Source organism: Salvelinus namaycush, chromosome 28 (genome assembly GCF_016432855.1).
Source record: "Salvelinus namaycush isolate Seneca chromosome 28, SaNama_1.0, whole genome shotgun sequence".
Taxonomy (NCBI): domain Eukaryota; kingdom Metazoa; phylum Chordata; class Actinopteri; order Salmoniformes; family Salmonidae; genus Salvelinus; species Salvelinus namaycush.
In genome coordinates, this window is record NC_052334.1 from 8,603,933 (window position 1) to 8,623,548 (window position 19,616).

Here is a 19,616-nt window from a genome sequence, read left to right on the forward strand (position 1 = left end):
GTGGCCAATGGCAGTTCATTCAACTTGAAAGACAGGTATTTTCTCTATTCCCTAAACAATGTAGGCTCATACAAGTTATGTTATGTAACAGTTTGTACCATTTATTCTGATGTTTCTGTACATCAAAAGCTAAACATTACTTTAGTCATATACTTTAGTCAAAGTTCAGCGGTGCAATATTTTCCACAAATGCAAATTACTTTTGGTTACAGACCAATTGTGTTTGGTGAAATAATACACTATGAAATTGTTGATAATGCAGTCAGGTCAGATATACAGGTTAGGACGAGAGGATTCTAAAATCCCATGAATGTCTCTATAAATGCGAAAGGATTATAAACAATGGGACTAGCAATCTATTGTACCTCATTGCTAGCAATGCGAGTGAAAATTACTGGAAGTGAATGTTAGCAGTACAGAAAGTTTGCCATCAAACTTAGAAAATAACCACAATCGTAGTACATTTCAGCTAACTACTCATCAAACACATAGCATAACTGTTTTACTGTCATTCTATTAATTAAAACGTTTATCAAATTATCTACAGTCACTTTACTACTTGATTTCCTGGCCACTGGTCACATTCTTTATGCTAATCCTGTAGGCGCTAGTCCAATGAAATTGTTTATTTTCTAACACTGCTGCATGGAATTATTCCATTGTCCTAACCTGTATATTTTTGACCTAGCAAATAAGCATATATGATATACATTGGAATGTTGGAATGTTCTAGAATCTAGACTCAGGGGCCCCCTGGAATGGAACCTTCCAATGGAGTGTATATGGCTGAGGAGGGTCTCTGGGGGTGAGGAGAGCACTGGGTCTGGGGCCCTGATGTTATAGAGCTGGATGATGAAGAGGATGAGACGCATGAAGAGGATGAGCGTGGTGCCTGGTACCTGGGAATAAAGAAGAGGCAATACATGTTACGTATTCGGCTGGCAACTTGAGTGTCTTCTTATATGGGTCCTTTCATATGGATTTTTTTTAGCTGCAATAAAGATTGTCACAAAAATGCTGTCTCAAGAGTAGGCCTAACATAGCAAATATAGTTGCACATCTATTCTGTTTTGTTGAAACGTGTCAGAAATCAAATTACGATATGCATGGTTCTAAACGCTGCCAATTATTAGTAAAGTAGGTAGGACAAATCACCTAACAGTTAATCAGCAAATACTGTAGGAACTCTGAGTGTCCTCCTCTACAGTTTTAAATCATCAGGTTACTACAGGTAACTCACCTGGTTATTATAGGTACTGTAACTCACCAGGTTACTACAGGTAACTCACCAGGTTACTACAGGTAACTCACTTGGTTATTATAGGTACTGTAACTCACCAGGTAACTACAGGTAACTCACCAGGTTACTACAGGTAACTCACCAGGTTACTACAGGTTCTGTAACTCACCAGGTTACTACAGGTTCTGTAACTCACCAGGTTACTGCAGGTTCTGTAACTCACCAGGTTACTGCAGGTAACTCACCAGGTTACTACATGTAACTCACTTGGTTATTATAGGTACTGTAACTCACCAGGTTACTACAGGTAACTCACCAGGTTACTACATGTAACTCACTTGGTTATTATAGATACTGTAACTCACCAGGTTACTACAGGTACTGTAACTCACTTGGTTATTATAGGTACTGTAACTCACCAGGTTACTACAGGTAACTCACCAGGTTACTACATGTAACTCACTTGGTTATTATAGATACTGTAACTCACCAGGTTACTACAGGTACTGTAACTCACTTGGTTATTATAGGTACTGTAACTCACCAGGTTACTACAGGTAACTCACCAGGTTACTACAGGTAACTCACTTTGTTATTATAGATACTGTAACTCACCAGGTTACTACAGGTACTGTAACTCACTTGGTTATTATAGGTACTGTAACTCACCAGGTTACTACATGTAACTCACCTGGTTATTATAGGTACTGTAACTCACTTGGTTATTATAGGTACTGTAACTCACCTGGTTATTATAGGTACTGTAACTCACCAGGTTACTACAGGTAACTCACCAGGTTACTACATGTAACTCACTTGGTTATTATAGATACTGTAACTCACCAGGTTACTACAGGTACTGTAACTCACTTGGTTATTATAGGTACTGTAACTCACCAGGTTACTACAGGTAACTCACCAGGTTACTACAGGTAACTCACCAGGTTACTACATGTAACTCACCAGGTTACTACAGGTAACTCACCAGGTTACTACAGGTAACTCACCAGGTTACTACATGTAACTCACCAGGTTACTACAGGTAACTCACCAGGTTACTACAGGTAACTCACCAGGTTATTATAGGTACTATATCTCACCAGGTTACTACAGGTAACTCACCAGGTTACTACAGGTAACTCACCAGGTTACTACAGGTATCTCACCAGGTTACTACAGGTAACTCACCAGGTTATTATAGGTACTAAAACTCACCAGGTTATTACAGGTTCTGTAACTCACCAGGTTACTACAGGTAACTCACCAGGTTACTACAGGTAACTCACCAGGTTACTACAGGTATCTCACCAGGTTACTACAGGTAACTCACCAGGTTATTATAGGTACTAAAACTCACCAGGTTATTACAGGTTCTGTAACTCACCAGGTTACTACAGGTAACTCACCAGGTTACTACAGGTTCTGTAACTCACCAGGTTACTACAGGTACTGTAACTCACCAGGATCGTGACTTCCGGATCCTTCCTGATGCAGTGGTCCTGTCCCTGAATGGGACGTTGGCTAGCAGGTCTCTCCTGGGACTACCGTGACCTCCAAAGTTCTGTTCCAGGTGTGCTCCGTTAAGGTTGAGGTTGTACATGCTGGGTGGGCTCATATCTAGCTCCAGGAGCATCACATTCTCAGCCTACAGAAATAATGAATGAGAGCGAAAGAGAGAGGGAGTTTAATATACTGAACAATGACGATGGAAAGCATCTGCAATTGATGATAAATAAATGTGTGGAAAGTGGTTTCTTAACACTAATCAGTTCAGTATGTCAATGGCCCTCAATTAGTTTGGAATGACACAATTTCATGTGTACCACATGTAAACCTGCATCACTATACTGAGAGCTTTACCGTTTCTAAAAAATACATATTTGGGTGTTTTTGGAGTCTTTGTTCATGTTTTCTAGGGCCCCCATACTACACAACAAAGATGAGGAAGTGATTTGCCGTTTGGGGTAAGATTCTCAAAAACAAGTGAAATCAAAAAAAGGTGTCTGGACCCTTCTATAACATTCCGTTTACATAAGACATTTAGATTTGGTTGTAAAAAAGGAAAACTTTTCCTTTATGTTCAATCTCAGATATGAAAAATGTACCATGGATTAAAAAAAACAAGCATCAACCCACCCGGTATCTACATGGAGCTCCTGCTGTGACAGCCATCTGTGCATATTGGCTGATTGGTCTCTTGTATCCCACCACAGACGTGGGCCTTCGCTTCACCTGATGAGCCGATTTACTGCAATAAGATGTGCAAGGGAGGAAAAGCTAGTTTAGGAGTTAGTTAAGGAGTGCAAAGAAAATAATAGACACTATTTTAACGTGACAAAGTAACTTCGATTTCAATAAACATGTGAAACAAGGAAATAATTGACTCTGTACCATTGACTCTGTACCGGTACCCCCTGTATATAGCCTCACTATTGTTATTTTACTGCTGCTGTTTAATTATTTGTTACTTACATTTTTAATTGAACACTTTTTTTCTTCTTAACTTCTTAAAGCATTGTTGGTTAAGGGCTTGTAAGTAAGCATTTCACTGTAAGGGCTACACCTGTTCTATTCGGTGCATGTGACAAATACAATTTTATTTGAATCAAATTGTGACTACCCTCATCAGTGACATTATTGTAACTGACTTTGCAGAGCTGTCCTTTCAGCACCACAATGTTTGCCCTGACCACCTATACCTTTATGCAGTGGCTGGCCGATTAGCAGGGCTGTCCTTTCAGCACCAGTCAATAATATATTTGCTACCATTGCAATACTTAATACTTAATGAATATTAAGCTCATAAGACTAGTATAGAATAGTATAGACTAGCGTAGACTATGTGAACTCACCTTTCGGAAGGAACGAAGGGCCTAAACCTCCACTGGTCCTCGTCACTGTCAAAGTGAAGCCGGTTCATAATCTTGTTCTTTTCTTTGGGAGGGATGAAATTCTCAATTAAGAGATACCTGCAGGTAACACATAAAACAATATTATGAAAAGTGAACCAATTGGGGTAGTGTGTTTGTGTGTATGTGCGTGTGTCTGTGTGATTATACGTTATTAAAACTCACTTGAACTTGAGTTCTCTGGTGAGTTCATTCTGTGTCTGCTCAAGCTCCTGTCTAGTAACTACATGCTCATCAATGACATCCCCAATCTCTGCCTTCACCAACTGCAGCTTGGCATACAACTGGATCAACAAGTTAGGAAACACAATAGGAGAGCACAACCATGAAATGTTAACATCCTAATCAAAACAACCAGAAATGAGGGAATAGGATTTTGCATCAGAACACTGTCTAAAATCCCTTTATATTAAACATAAGGTCATGATAATGATCCCTGATGGGCTTTAGGGACATGGAAGGTTGGGGTCAATTCCATTTCAATTCCAGTCAATTCAGATTTACACTGAAATGTAAATTCTCTTCAATGCTTTTCAATTAGGAAAATTTGGAATTGGAGTTTGGTTTACTTTCTGGATTGACTGTAATTGAAATGGAATTGACCCCAACCCTGCTGGTTAGTAATCCATCTTACCCTCTTCAGCTTCTTGGTCTTGAGATCCACCTCCTGCTGCAGGGAGGAGAAGGTCTCTCTCAGCTCTCCCGTCTCCTCATCCTGAGCCATCACCTGCTGCTGGATCTCTCTCTCCCGTCTTATCTAAATACAAATAAAAATGACTTTTATTTTCCAGTGTGGAAACTTCCTTTGTGTAGTCATGTTTCACAATAAAGTGAGGCCTAGCCTGCATGCAAACAATATAACTTTTTTTTCCTTCATATCATAGCCGCACTCCACAGTGCTGACCAAAATCTAAGATACGTAAACACAGAGACACTAAACAATGAATAAACCTGCATGTACAGTACCAGTCAAAAGTTTGGACACACCTACTCATTCAAGGGTTTTTCTTAATTTTTACTATTTTCTACATTGCAGAATAATTGTGAAGACATCAAAACTATGAAATAACACGTATAGAATCATGTAGTAACCAAAAAAGTGTTAAACAAATCTAAATATATTTTATATTCTTCAAAGTAGCCACCTTTTGCCTTGATGACAGCTTTTGATGTCTTTCTACAATGTAGAAAATAGTAAAAAATAAACAAAAACCTGTGAATGAGGTGTGTCCAAACTTTTGACTGGTACTGTACATCGAGAAACATGAAATAATATTGAATTACCACTTTCATCACGGTCATCAGACACAGCACTATTTGTGTTATAGTAGAGGGATAGCCTAGTTGTTTTGTGCCTTCTCCGTGACTCCCTCAATCTATCAAATGAACATATCCTATTGGTTTATAGACGATCTCTCACCTGTTCTGCAATCTCTTGCCTCTTCAATTCCAGCATCTTCTGTTGCTCATTAGTGTGGTCAATAATGTTCTTTCCCCCAGCCAATATTTTGCTCTCCATTGCCTGGAGAGAAAGATACATGGCCATATGGATGGCTGATTATTGGAAAGATGGACGCTCTGTATCACCAATAAATAATGTATCATATTAAACATGATATCAAAATGCACATTATTGGCTCATATAGAGAAACAGAGAAAATAATGTATTGTCACCTTATATTTCTCAATAATCTTTTCCATAGCTTCCTGTTCCTTCTGCATGTCGTCCATCATCCTTTCCTTTTCCATCTGTTCTTTTTCACCAAATGGCTTCCATTTCTCTCTGGCCCCTGGGCTGCTATGGCTACTGGTGGGAAAAGCCTTTTTGGGGCTATCCTCCACAGAGCTAAATCTATGTATCGGTATTCTGGAGGTTACAGTTTTTTGGGGACTGGCCTCTACAGAGTTATCCATGGAGTTGAATCTCTCTACCCCTTTTTCATCCTCTTCTATCATCTTGCTTTCTTCTTCTTCCTTTATATAGTATTCCTCATTCCGCTTCCATTCCGCTTCCAGTGCCTTCCACAGTTCTGCATCCCTTTCTCTGTGGGCTACATCCTCAACAATCATACTTTTAGTCAGTCTTCTGCTATTCCTCCTTCTCCTCCTCTCCTTCGCCAGCGTCCCTCGCTCCTCCAGCTGGGCCTTCAGGCGGGCGATCTCCTCCTGGAACTCTCTCAGCAGAGCATCCTTTGGATCCTCATTGATTTTGGGTTTGTTCTTTATATTTTTGGCCCGGTTTGCGTACCGTAGGGTGGTCAGGGATTCTTCATAGTGCTTGGACGCTGGTCCCAGAGTGGCTACCATGACTGTCTTAGCATTGCCACCCAGTGAATCCTGGAGTAGACGGGTCAGTTTAGAGTCCCTGTAAGGGATGTGGGTGCTCTTCCCATCCACCAGAGCTGAGATGACATTACCCAGTGCTGAGAGGGACAGGTTGATTTTAGTGGCCTCTTTCAGGCGCTCCCCTTTAGCACCCGTCTTGCTCTGGCGTTCACTGCCAGCCAGGTCAACCATGTTCAGCTTCCCAACCCGTATGTGGTCCTCTCCATCTGTACCTTTCTCACTGCACTCCACCGTGATCATGAAGATGGCATGGGACCGCGAGCTGCGTTCATTCATATTGGTGAACCCCACAGACCTGGACTCATCTCCTATGTTCATGACATGTTCGAGCTCCATGACGTTCTTGGTGACAACTGAAGACAGATCTTTGACATAAACCCCTGAATCTGGGTTCTCTTTGAGATCTAGTTTCTTGTTGTCTTTACATAACAGATCCCTGACCTCCTCCCGATAGATCTCTAGATAGGATGCCCTCACTAAATATTGCTGATTCTGAGACCTGGAGATCTGTGTAAAAATGTGGTTAAATGAATTTGGGATGATCCCTCTTTCATTGTCTGTGGGCATACCTAGCATCGTGTATGTTTTACCTGTCCCAGTCTGCCCATAAGCGAATATTGTACCATTGAATCCTTGTAACACAGAATCTACAAGAGGTCTGACGGTATCGTCATAAATATCGCTCTGTTTCGACTCAAAGTCGTAGACCGCATCAAAGGTGAATGATTTCATGACTTCTTCAGGTGACGCCCTCGGGTTCCTCAATGTGATCTGGCCCAGTTTTGAATTCACCTCCAATATGTTATCGTTGTCCATAGTCTCCTCTCTCCTGTTAAATGGGCGGCATCGCACCACCACCTTCACCGCCTCGCACGGTTTCGGTCTCGACATATTTATTCCTTTGATCCTTGACCATAAAAATGTATTTCTCCGCAATACAATTAAAAGCCACTGTATCTGTCGCTAATCGCGCATCAAGATGACTCATGTTGCCCCTCTTTCTCGAAGCATCCTCCGCCAAGCGGTACCCAGGTAAGCCAATTCATAGCTTTCGCTGAGAATGGTAACATTCTGTACTTGGGCACACCTAATCACACGGACATAGCCTATACCACGTAGACTACATGTACTTCCTCCGACTCTGGATGAATATCCTTGATCCTGGCAACGATAACTGTCTCCACCCTTAATCCGCACGCACCGCACCAAGGCTACATGATACAAAGGATGCTGCGCCACCACTGCTAGAAAACACTGCCGTCAGCCAGCCAGCCCACATCCCCAGTACACACCCTTCTCTCTGCTGCAGACAATAGGAACAAGGCATGTGACCAACAAAACGAATTAAAGCGAAACCTTGTAAACAGGTGTAGCCTAATGCAATTATTTAATACATGTGACATAATAGGCATAACAAATTAACCGATTAGCACAAAATGTTCATTCATTGAAAACAAAGAACATACATAAGCCTAGGCATTTGAATGTACTTCAATATCATTATTTATTCATTTACTGGCTCTAAATATTAAATACATCACTGCCCAAACCATGGCATAAAGACCAAAATCATAAATGTAAAAAAGAAAAGAAAGAAACATTCACCTCAGATGAATAAACATGATTGAACAGCCCAAGACTGGTCACTTATGAAAACTGAAATGGCACCCTATATAGTGATCCTGGTCAAAATGAGTCCACTATATAGGGAGTCATTTGAGATGAAGACATGAATTTAAATCGAGAAGACTAGGATTGCCAGTTGGGTCTACACCTGCCTCAGATGGATATTACAGCAGAATATTATCAAAAAAGGGAACTGTCAAATGTTACATTTCTTTTTTATTAAACACCCCAAAAAAAGAACTGTTAGTTATGAACTTGAAACATTTTGTGATTTGTAAAAACAGGCCCCTCGTGATTTCTCTTCTGCAAACTTCAAAGAAATAAGCACTGAGCTTAAGTTAACAGACAAATACACAGCCTAGGCACATTCTAATGGCAGCCTGCTATTAGATGGTAGCAGTAGATGAGGAAAGTCATTTGTGGAATCGCTTGTTGGAGTCCTTGGCGTGATCCAGCAGTAGCTGACAGGGGGTGAAGTGGTTGCCGTAAACCTCCTCATACCTCCTCATCTTCTCTACTAGCTTGTCGGCACCGAAGGTATCCACAAACCGGAAAGGACCTGAACAGAGAAGGTTTCAAGAGAAGGTTAAAATAATGTTTGTAGGATTCACTCTTTCAAAAGGACAAATTATGATAGCACGATAATCTGATAGCTGTCTAAAATACTGAAATTGGATAAATCAAATTTAGTGAAGTCCAGCTCCACAAACTGGAAAGGACTAAACAGGGAAGTTGAAAGAAAAGTCCCAATTGTAGCACAACAAAAAGGCTGTGCCTGCTGTTAAACCTGAAAAGAGTTCAGCAACACATGCAATGTCATTAGAGCTGTTCATGCTCATGTCATCATCCTGTATGTGTGGCTGGCTCAGCTGGTAAAAGGTCATGGGTTCAATTTCCACAGGGATTAGATATATAGCAAAAATGTATGCAGTCACTGCACTGTAAGTGGCATATAGTATAAGACCAGTGGAGGCTGCTGAAGGGAGGACGGCTCATAATAAATGGCCAGAATGGAGTAAATGGAATCAAACATGGTTTTCATGTTAGATGCCATTCCAACCATTATTATAAGCCGTCTAGAGAAGGAACATTTAAGCTCCACTGCTGATTTTCATTCTTGTCCTTTAGTCAGGGACCAACTTAGCCCTGGAACACTGGTTGGTGCAATTCATTATCAGAATTAATTATAGAACAGAAACCCAGCAGTACTCCGTCCGGACCTCCAGACTCATTTGAATACCCTTGCTATAGAGTAAATCCCTACCTCCAAGGCAGGGGGGGAATCCCAGTCCGAACACAGCTCCTATATCTCCCTCTACGGGGCCGTTCAGGATCCCCTCCTGCAGACACATCACTGCCTCGTTCACGAATCGCGAGACCAGACGGTACTGGACATCAGAGTCTGAAGACCTGGAGGAAAAAGACCCAGTTAAGTGGTGGTGTGGAGAGTAGATGATCCTGTGTGGCTCAGGTGGTAAGAGGGTTGAGCTAGCAAATGCCATTCCCACTGGGATCACATACAAAACATGTATGCATTCACTGTACTGTAAGTCACTTAGAGGGGACATCTCCGCAGTGGTTGCGACTTACACTGAAGGGTTTGGTGTCAACTTGAATTTCTCCAGGAGGTCGTCAATATCGGGGTTGACATCTTTGCTTTTGAGTCCTGGCGTATACACGTAGCAGCCCTTTCCTGATTTGCGGCCTGTTGATGGAAAATATATCTAATTGGGTATCAGATAAAACCAATGAGGATCATGCGTTTCCCATTACATAATTTCTCCCAAAATTTCCTTGATTCTTCACATACTCTCCTTCTCAAACCTCATTGGTGGAGAAGTTCCAAAGTTGCTCCCCTCTTACCTTCTCCTCCAATGTATTAAGAAAGCAAGATGAAGGGATGCAAGAAATCGAGGGAAGTTTAAAACATTTTGAAAGAGCCTTTGTCTCAAAGTCGTACAAACAAGAATTTACCCTTAAATCCTCTCTCCACCATGGTCTTCAGCACATCAACGTTTCCACCTCCGAACCTGGATCCGAATGCTTTGCCGAGGTCCTCAGCCACATGGGCAGCCACGTCAATGCCCACCTCATCAGCCAGTGTAGCTGCACCCACTGGGAACCCAAAACCTGTGGTCAGGGCATCCAGCTTCTTGGGGTTAACGCCTTCCTGAGAACACACACACACAGCACAGAAATACAGGTATATTATTTGAATTTTTGGAGACAATACCCACGCCATTCCAACATTGTAGATGAAGAGACAGTGTGTGTGATAACACTAGCCTGTAGTACTCGCACTGCCTCAGCTAACATAGGAGCCAGACACCTGGTGGTGTAGAACCCAGGTCCATCCTGCAAACAAGCACACATATTATAGGCCCATGAAAAGCACTACAGTATAAACTATATCAAATTCATGTATTAGTGTCGTGATGTTTATCAACAAGCTAAGGGAGAACATGGGAAGTGGGCTGAGCAGAAGCGCACTCACTCCGACAACGATGATGACTTTCCCCTGCTTCAGGCCTACAGCAACAGCAGAGGCAGTGGTGTCTTTAGAGGTCTTATCTGTCGTGATGATCTCCAACAGCTGCATCTTGTCCACTGGAGAAAAGTAGTGCATACCAATAACCTACAGGAATAGAAAATACAACTATTTATTGCAATGGCTCCAGTTATACAGGCAAAACTACTCAGTGACCTTGTGGTTAGTGTCCGCCCAGAGATTGGGGGTTCAATCCCTGATCAAGTCATATCAAAGACTCTGAAAATGGGACCTGCCTTCTCTCTGCTTGGCACTCAGTATTAAAGGGATTTTGGCAATGAGGCACTTCATCTACTTCCACAGAGTCAGATTAACTAGTGGATAAATGTTTGTCTCGGTGTCCAGTATAAAGGAAGTTAGAGGAAGTTTCGCGAGCCAATGCTAACTAGCATTAGCACAATGGCGAAGTCTACAGATATCTGCTAGCAGATACCATAGACTTCCAGTCATTATGCTAACCCTAGTTAGCAATTGCGCTAGCTAGCAACTTTCTTCAAACCGCCCGCATAGACATAAAAATGGTATCCACAAGTTCATCCAACTATGGGGAAATAAAGGGATACTTTGGGATGTTGTCTAAGGAGATGATTGGAGGTAAGCCCCTGAAACAGACTAGCATCCTGTCCAGGAGGTGTACTTGTACATCAAGCTGCCTCACGTGACAGAAACAGGAGATTGGCTCCTGCCTCTATGGGATGTTCTGGCTTGGACAAGGCTTACTTATACAGAGACAATAACCAGCCCAAAGCACACAAAACATGTAGCCTGAGAGGTTATTGTGGACAAAGGGATACTAGTGAGCTGTTTGAATCTGGCTTGAAGGAGCAATAAGGCCTTTTTTTTAAACAAGAATGTTAATCTCATTGAACTCTTACTAAACCTACCTTTTCTGGCCTCATGCTAGCAGCAGCAATATCTTTGATGGGGAGAGCAGACGTGTTGGTGGCAAATATACAGTGAGGTGGAATCAACTGTAATCAGAAAAAAGTTAATTTAGAACAATGTTGTCCAATAAGAAACGCTTATTTTAGTTTTGATATAGAAAAAGCTTTCTGTTGTGCCCCAATTTAAAAATTCTGCACTACTTACAGCTTCCACCTCCTTGATGACTCTGTGTTTGATGTTGATGTCCTCAAACACAGCTTCGATGACCATGTCAGCCTTCTCAAAACCACTGTAGTCCAACTGGCCAGTTAAGCTGGACAGTGTTGAGTCCCTCTCAAATGACGTGATGGCCTTCCTTTTGATTTTGTCATTGAGGCTGGTGATGAAAGTGAGGGCAGGTTTAATCTCTGTACTAGCTACCCAATCAACATTTATGTTAAGTCTGTCGAGAGAGAGATTAGGGCAGGTTCAACAATATTTAGTTTCTTCTTTATCAACAACTCCAGCTATGCTTTAAGGGTCAGATCCCCAGACACAGATTAAGCCTAGTCCTGGACTAAAATGCCATTTCTTAATCTGTAGGAAACCGTTCCTAGGAGTTTAACCCCCAATATGCCAGACAGCCAGGAGATTGTGTAGCTGAAATAGTCAATAGCTAATTAGTGGTGCGCTATTCCTCTTTTTCTGTATAGACCGACAGCAACTTCTGGTGCTTATATATACACTGCTCAAAAAAATAAAGGGAACACTAAAATAACACATCCTAGATCTGAATGAATGAAATATTCTTATTAAATACTTTTCTTTACAGTTGAATGTGCTGACAACAAAATCACACAAAAATGATCAATGGAAATCAAATTTATCAACCCATGGAGGTCTGGGTTGGTGGATGGCGTTGGTGGATAGAGCGAGACATGATGTCCCAGATGTGCTCAATTGGATTCAGGTCTGGGGAACGGGCGGGCCAGTCCATAGCATCAATGCCTTCCTCTTGCAGGAACTGCTGACACACTCCAGCCACATGAGTTCTAGCATTGTCTTGCATTAGGAGGAACCCAGGGTAACCGCACCAGCATATGGTCTCACAAGGGGTCTGAGGATCTCATCTCGGTACCTAATGGCAGTCAGGCTACCTCTGGCGAGCACATGGAGGGCTGTGCGGCCTCCAAAGAAATGCCACCCCACACCATGACTGACCCACCGCCAAATCGGTCATGCTGGAGGATGTTGCAGGCAGCAGAACGTTCTCCACGGCGTCTCCAGACTCTGTCACGTCTGTCACGTGCTCAGTGTGAACCTGCTTTCATCTGTGAAGAGCACAGGGCGCCAGTGGCGAATTTGCCAATCTTGGTGTTCTCTGGCAAATGCCAAACGTCCTGCACGGTGTTGGGCTGTAAGCACAACCCCCACCTGTGGACGTCGGGCCCTCATACCACCCTCATGGAGTCTGTTTCTGACCGTTTGAGCAGACACATGCACATTTGTGGCCTGCTGGAGGTCATTTTGCAGGGCTCTGGCAGTGCTCCACCTGCTCCTCCTTGCACAAAGGCGGAGGTAGCGGTCCTGCTGCTGGGTTGTTGCCCTCCTACGGCCTCCTCCACGTCTCCTGATGTACTGGCCTGTCTCCTGGTAGCGCCTCCATGCTCTGGACACTACGCTGACAGACACAGCAAACCTTCTTGCCACAGCTCGCATTGATGTGCCATCCTGGATGAGCTGCACTACCTGAGCCACTTGTGTGGGTTGTAGACTCCGTCTCATGCTACCACTAGAGTGAAAGCACCGCCAGCATTCAAAAGTGACCAAAACATCAGCCAGGAAGCATAGGAACTGAGAAGTGGTCTGTGGTCACCACCTGCAGAACCACTCCTTTATTGGGGGTGTCTTGCTAATTGCCTATAATTTCCACCTTTTGTCTATTCCATTTGCACAACAGCATGTGAAATTTATTGTCAATCAGTGTTGCTTCCTAAGTGGACAGTTTGATTTCACAGAAGTGTGATTGACTTGGAGTTACATTGTGTTGTTTAAGTGTTCCCTTTATTTTTTTGAACAGTGTATATATATATATATATGATTGACTGGCTTGTTCTTGTTTCAGGAAACTAAATAACATATCAGATAATATAGCTGGCCATTACAACAAATCAAAGACTTCTGACCAAATGCATAGTTACTGCACCTTGCCTTTGTAGTGCAGTATTGCGCTCTTGTAAACCCACCCTTTGTAGACCTGCTGCTGACCCCTGCTCAACCCTTCCACGGTGGTGTCCTTCAGGACAGTGTGGATGCCCTTGTCCACAGTCACCTGGGCAATGCCTGCACCCATCAGACCTGCTCCCAAGATAGCCAGGTTCCTGGTGGATGCGGAATGAAGAAACAGGCTGTTACAATAGAATGGAATTATTGTCCACCAAGGATTCCCACCCCCCAAATCATTTTGTTTGTACCATATCTCCAGTTACAAGGTTAATGTCATGACCTCTCAAATAATGAAATCAGCATAAGTGGTTTGATCTCCAAGAAACTCTGAATCATCTGACCAGTATTACAATATTTGTAATAAGGTTAGCATTTTTCACTGATTGAAACATGAAAATAGCTATTTCACTGGTTTTGGGTCAAAGGTCATCACTTACTTGACCGGTCTCTCAGGGACTCCAAAGCGGTTTTTCTTGCATGCCACTTGGCCATGGTAAAGTCCAATCAGGGCATTTGATTCAGAAGTCATTGCCAATTTGCCAAAGTTCTGTAAAGAATGAATAAGAATGATAAAACAGTGACTGAAAGAAACCATGTTCCATACAAAACCCTTACATTTACTGATAAGCATATGATTCAGAAATCTATTTAACTCCATGTATATTCTCTGACCTGTGCTTCTGCCAAATAGCCAGAATCTGGGCCCTGTTCCAAGCCAGCCTTCACACTCTGAGGGGGAGAGAGGAACGAATAGAAGTTAAGTCTTTTTCAATAGAACCATGAGAGAAAAGTTTCATCTGGAGCTCTGTGTCCACTTTAAAAATTGCTGCCAATTCATATACTTCACTCACTAAAATCCTCATCATTAAAAATGGAGAAGTAGATATACCAAAGTCCTACCTCAATGATTTTCAAAGGGGCAGGATACAGTCCCTTGCTCATCTTCATGACTTTGCCAGTAACAGTTTTGTAGATCTGTTGCCGCACAAACTCAATGCCCATTACGTAGTCTTGGACTTCTGCAGAGGAAGGAGAGAAAAACTAAATGTTAAAAGCATCCAAAAAAAGTATTGGCCTCTAATACGCAAATACTTACTCTGCATCATGCCTTTCTTCTTGGTGAGCAAGATCTTCTTGTGGACAATTTCCCTGGCACACTGTATGGCAACCTCCTCCAGGTACTCAATGGTCCTCTCCTCTGGACTCTTCAATCCAGGTCCTGGAATATCAAAAAGGGTGATCAATAAGCAGCAGTTAAGACACCTTCCCTGACAGTATCTAACCTGTAAACAATTTCCAGCTATTGTAAATCTCAGAACATTCTATGAATACTGGTATGCTCTTATCAGTAACTTTTATTGATTATAATATTGATTGCATTAGTGCAGTGATTACTACACCTAGCGGGTCCACTAGCTGATGGACCAGACCCATCTTCTTGGCTTTGTCTGCCTTGATGTTTCTTCCAGTCAGCATCATGTCAAAGGCACCAGGAATACCAACCTGAAGACAACATATTTTACACTATGACAGCATTCCATTTATTTAATTTTTAACTGCTGACACCAAATCAAGAAAATTAAACTACTACAACAGGCAAAGAGTGCTGCAAATCAGATCAATGTATTAAAGAATACTGTAGCATTATGCAGTACAGTCAGTGTGCGTAGTGACTGAGTTTCACTCTACCAATATCACTGAAATACAACACTGACCAAAAATAAACACAACAACGTGTTGGTCCCGTGTTTCATGAGCCAAAAGAAAACATCCCAGAAATGTCACAAATTTTGTGCATCTCCGTTAGTGAGCATTTCTCCTTTGCCAAGATAATCCAACCACCTGACAGGTGTGGCATATCAAGAAGCTGATTAAACAGTATGATTATACAGGTGCACCTTGTGCTGGTGACAATAAAAGACAACTAGTATGTGCAGTTTCACACAATACAATGTCACAAGTTGAGGGAGCGTGCAATTGGCCTGCTGACTGCAGGAATGTCCACCAGAGCTGTTGAATTGAATATTAATTTCTCTACCACAAACTGCCTCCAACATCATTTTAGATCATTTGGCAGTACGTCCAACCGGCCTCACAACCTCAGACCACGTGTAATCAGGCAGCCCAAGACCTCCACAGCAGTCTTCTTCACCTGCAGGATTGTCTGAGACCAGCCAGCCGGACAACTGATGAAACTGTGGGTTTGCACAACCAAAGAATTTATGTACAACCTATCAGAAACCATCTCAGAGAAGCTCATCTGCGTGCTCGTCATCTTGACCTAACTGCAGTTCGGCGTCGTAACAGACTTCAGTAGGCAAATGCTCACCTTCAATGGTACACTGGAGAAATGTTCTCTTCACGGGTGAATCCCGGTTTCAACTAGAGGTCGACCGATTAATCGGAATGGCCGATGCAGTCGTGTGGGCGAGTAGTTTGATGACGTCAACGTTGTGAACAGAGTGCCCCATGGTGGTGTTGGGGTTATGGTATGGGCAGGCATAAGCTACAGACAACGAACACAATTGCATCATAACGATGGCAATTTGAATGTACAGAGATACTGTGACGAGATCCTGAGGCCCCATTGTCGTGCCATTCATATGCCAACATCACCTCATGTTTCAGCATGATAATGCACAGCCCCATGCCGCAAAGATCTGTTTTACTGTGCTTTTCAGGGAGGGTTTCTGAACGTATAAAGTATTTTCCCAGATACTGACCATCTTAGGGAGTCTCTGTGTTCCTCCAGCTCCAGGTAGAAGACCAAGCATCACCTCAGGGGTTCCCAGCACTGTCTTCTTACTCTTAGTAGCAACTCTGTACTGGCAGGCGATGGCAAACTAAAGACACAACACATTGAAACATTACGTTTAGAAAATCATTAACTTTGGAAGAAAGGAAGTCAAATTTGTCTTGTTGTCCGAGATTATTTTGTAATTTGTTACGATACTGAGTAATACTAGACAAAGTGAAATTGTGGGACTTGCTTTAGCTCTTTAAAAGTATTTTTTTGTGGTAGTGGAAGAAGTGTTCCGATTATAGATTTGAAAAGCAGACTAAGATGCCATACATTGTAGGGAAAGTGGTCAACATTTGAACAAAAAATGTGAAGGGATACTTTGGGATTTTGGCAACGAAGCCCTTTATCCACAAGTTAGATGAACTCGTGAATACCATGTGTGTGCAGTTTGAAGGAAGTTGCTTGCTAGATGTTACCATAGACATCCGGTCATTGTGCTAATGCTAGTTAGCATTGGTTCATGAAACTACCTCCAACTTCCTTCATACAGGATGCAGAGACATAACAATGGTATCCACAAGTTGATCTGACTCCGGGAAAGTAAAGGGCTTCATTGCCTAATTCCTGATGTATGGCTTTAAAATGGTTAGATTAAATGTAGTTGATGCGGTTACTAAAACAGCTGTATCTTTTGATCGGTAGAATATATTTCTGTTCCGATTTAAGATTTGAATAGCAGAGAAGTAGACCAAGATGTCATGCCGTCTAAGTATTTGTCTACGTTGTTGGGAAAGTGGTCAGAAGCCGATGTGTCAAGTCACAATAGGCCTTTTCACACTGCGCTGTCCTCAGCCCCAGGCTGTCCTCAGCAATTTGCTGAGGCAATATTACAGCAACATTTTTTAATTACGTTTCTAGCCTAAACGGTGTAAGCGGATTAGCATGCTAAATAATAATAAAAAGTCTATAGTATGACAAAGATTTAAAGTGGGACGTTTGCTGTCGCAAGTCGCTTAGAATAGTATTTTTTTCAATAATGATGATGATTTTATGTATTAGTGTAAAGGAAGTAATTTTGTTCACCTCTAAGCCGCCTCCTAAGCAGGAGCCGTTGATGGCCGCAACAATGGGCTTGGGCGATTTCTCAATCCTCTCAAACATCTTCTGTCCCTCCTGAGATAGCTTTGTGACCTCCTCGGAGGTGTTACAGGCCTGGATCATGCTGCAAAAAAGAGGAGAGACAGTAGTGGGGGGAACACGGAAATTAGCACCCTAGAACACCCAAACCTTGCATAGTGGTGAAATGCATTACGCTAGACTGATATGCAACATTGAGAAACAAGTAAGCCTGAACTAGGCTACTTTCTAATCTGAGTACAGCATTTTAAATACACAGCATGTAAGCCAAGGTGGCACCAAATATTAACATTTATATCATATAATGTGAAAGGTGTGACTGACTTGATGTCAGCTCCTGCAATGAAGCAGCCAGGCTTGGAGGAGATGAGGACAGCACTCTGGACTGCATCGTTGGCCAAGACCTCATTAAATACTTCTATCATCTCATTTTGCATTTGGACCGACAGAGTGTTGACCTGCAAAAACATGGATAGACATACAATACTGGTGCCTCCTGAGTGGTGCAGCAGTCTAAGGCACTGCATTGCAGTGCTTGAGGGGTCACTACAGACCCGGGTTCAATCTCATAGGGCAGTTTAAATTTGATTGGTACTGTACATGGAAAATGTATTTTTAAATACATTACCTTAGAATTTGGGTCATTCATCCGAATGACCGCAACATCCTCTTTCACTTCATAGTTGACATGGGTTCGGGCTGAGAAGAAAGAGAGATCAAATTAACGCCATACATTTATAATCAAGTTATTATCACAAGTAGTCTTTCAACTTACCTGGCATGGCAAGGGCAACTGAAAAGGTACGGCATGAGATACCTAAAAATACAAAATAAGAAGAGGGTTAACGTTAACTAAATTCAATACATTAGTTACTGATAAGGAAGTTAGCTAGCTAACAAAAACTAGCTAAGGTTGAGGGGGTGTGTCTCTGTAGGGAGTGAAATATTTAGGCAACGCTTTATTTATTCTAGGCCTGGGGCTGCAACAGATAACTCATGACAAGTGTTGATGACGAGACGTATGGGGGGGGGTGTCTGACCTCAAACAGACACTGAACTTTCACCTAGATTCCTTGTCTACACAGCAAATTAGACAATGACAAATGGAAGCATCTAATGTAAAGTGTAGATTTATCAAGAAAACAATTAAATTGCATAGAATGTTTGATTGTGGCGTTGAGTGGGTGTTCATATCTAGCCAGCTAGACTAACGTTAACTTAATTCATGTGACGTAGCTAGTTTGCTCACTCGGTGAAAGTTCACTCGCATCAGTTAACTGCTAACTATCTAGCTATTTTAATCTTAGTTAATGAATTACAAACAGGGAGCGAAAGCCAGATGTGTGCACCAGTAAAGTTGCGTTGCTAAATTAGTTAGTAAACTGTGTCGGCTAGCTACCGGTAGACTTCTGACAGCTAAATTAACGTTTGCTAGCCAAGTTAGCTGCACCATTAGCACTAGCTAGCATCTCAGACAGAAGAGAGGCGCCGGTTTACAAAATGTGGCTAAACAATCGAACAACATTTGACTTTGGCATCAATTGCACACATTTCAACACAATTTTACCTGAGAGGACGTATCTCCTTGCTGTAATTCTGGACAGCGCACCCAGGGCTCGAACACCAGCCATTTTAGGAGGTCAAGAACACCGAAACAACCTGACTGCTGACAACCAATGATTTATAGATACACTAGATGACTAATAAGGGGGCGCAGTGTTAAAGCCACCGTGCCTCCATCTTGGCACTCCCCCACGTTGTAATTTTTTTTTGGAAGCTATAGAAATGCATTTCTTAATTTCTACATTCGTTTTTGCCACAATTCTTTTTTACAGACACATTCATCCATACTTTTAAATTATATTATGTGAGCTGAACATAAATATATATAAGCATTTTCCTTTAAGTATATATTTTTTTAGAAATGACTAATGTTACTGTCCCCACTACAACAACAAAATAGCTAAATACATTTAA

The 19,616-nt window shown here is 42.1% G+C and overlaps 2 protein-coding genes across 2 annotated transcripts; both read right to left on the bottom strand.

Moving 5' to 3' along the window:
* Nucleotides 1-742: 742 nt before the first annotated feature.
* LOC120023021 (kinesin-like protein KIF3B) lies at nucleotides 743-7,386 on the bottom strand. The gene is made up of 9 exons (XM_038966971.1): nucleotides 6,082-7,386; nucleotides 5,824-5,919; nucleotides 5,570-5,671; nucleotides 4,784-4,906; nucleotides 4,315-4,433; nucleotides 4,093-4,209; nucleotides 3,377-3,488; nucleotides 2,701-2,885; nucleotides 743-899 (listed from the first exon to the last, which is right to left on the bottom strand). The coding sequence occupies exons 1-9, from the start codon at nucleotides 7,384-7,386 to the stop codon at nucleotides 743-745; spliced, it is 2,316 nt and encodes a 771-aa protein (XP_038822899.1).
* A 479-nt stretch (nucleotides 7,387-7,865) lies between these two features.
* On the bottom strand, nucleotides 7,866-19,319 carry LOC120023184 (trifunctional enzyme subunit alpha, mitochondrial-like). Its single transcript, XM_038967209.1, has 20 exons — nucleotides 19,207-19,319; nucleotides 18,415-18,456; nucleotides 18,268-18,338; nucleotides 17,964-18,097; nucleotides 17,586-17,724; nucleotides 16,483-16,602; nucleotides 15,160-15,262; nucleotides 14,856-14,978; nucleotides 14,660-14,778; nucleotides 14,432-14,488; nucleotides 14,197-14,306; nucleotides 13,780-13,914; nucleotides 11,759-11,930; nucleotides 11,554-11,640; nucleotides 10,616-10,756; nucleotides 10,408-10,476; nucleotides 10,096-10,291; nucleotides 9,712-9,826; nucleotides 9,386-9,531; nucleotides 7,866-8,680 (listed from the first exon to the last, which is right to left on the bottom strand). Exons 1-20 carry the CDS (start codon nucleotides 19,268-19,270, stop codon nucleotides 8,535-8,537), a joined length of 2,289 nt encoding a protein of 762 aa, XP_038823137.1. The 5' UTR covers nucleotides 19,271-19,319; the 3' UTR covers nucleotides 7,866-8,534.
* Nucleotides 19,320-19,616: the final 297 nt, after the last annotated feature.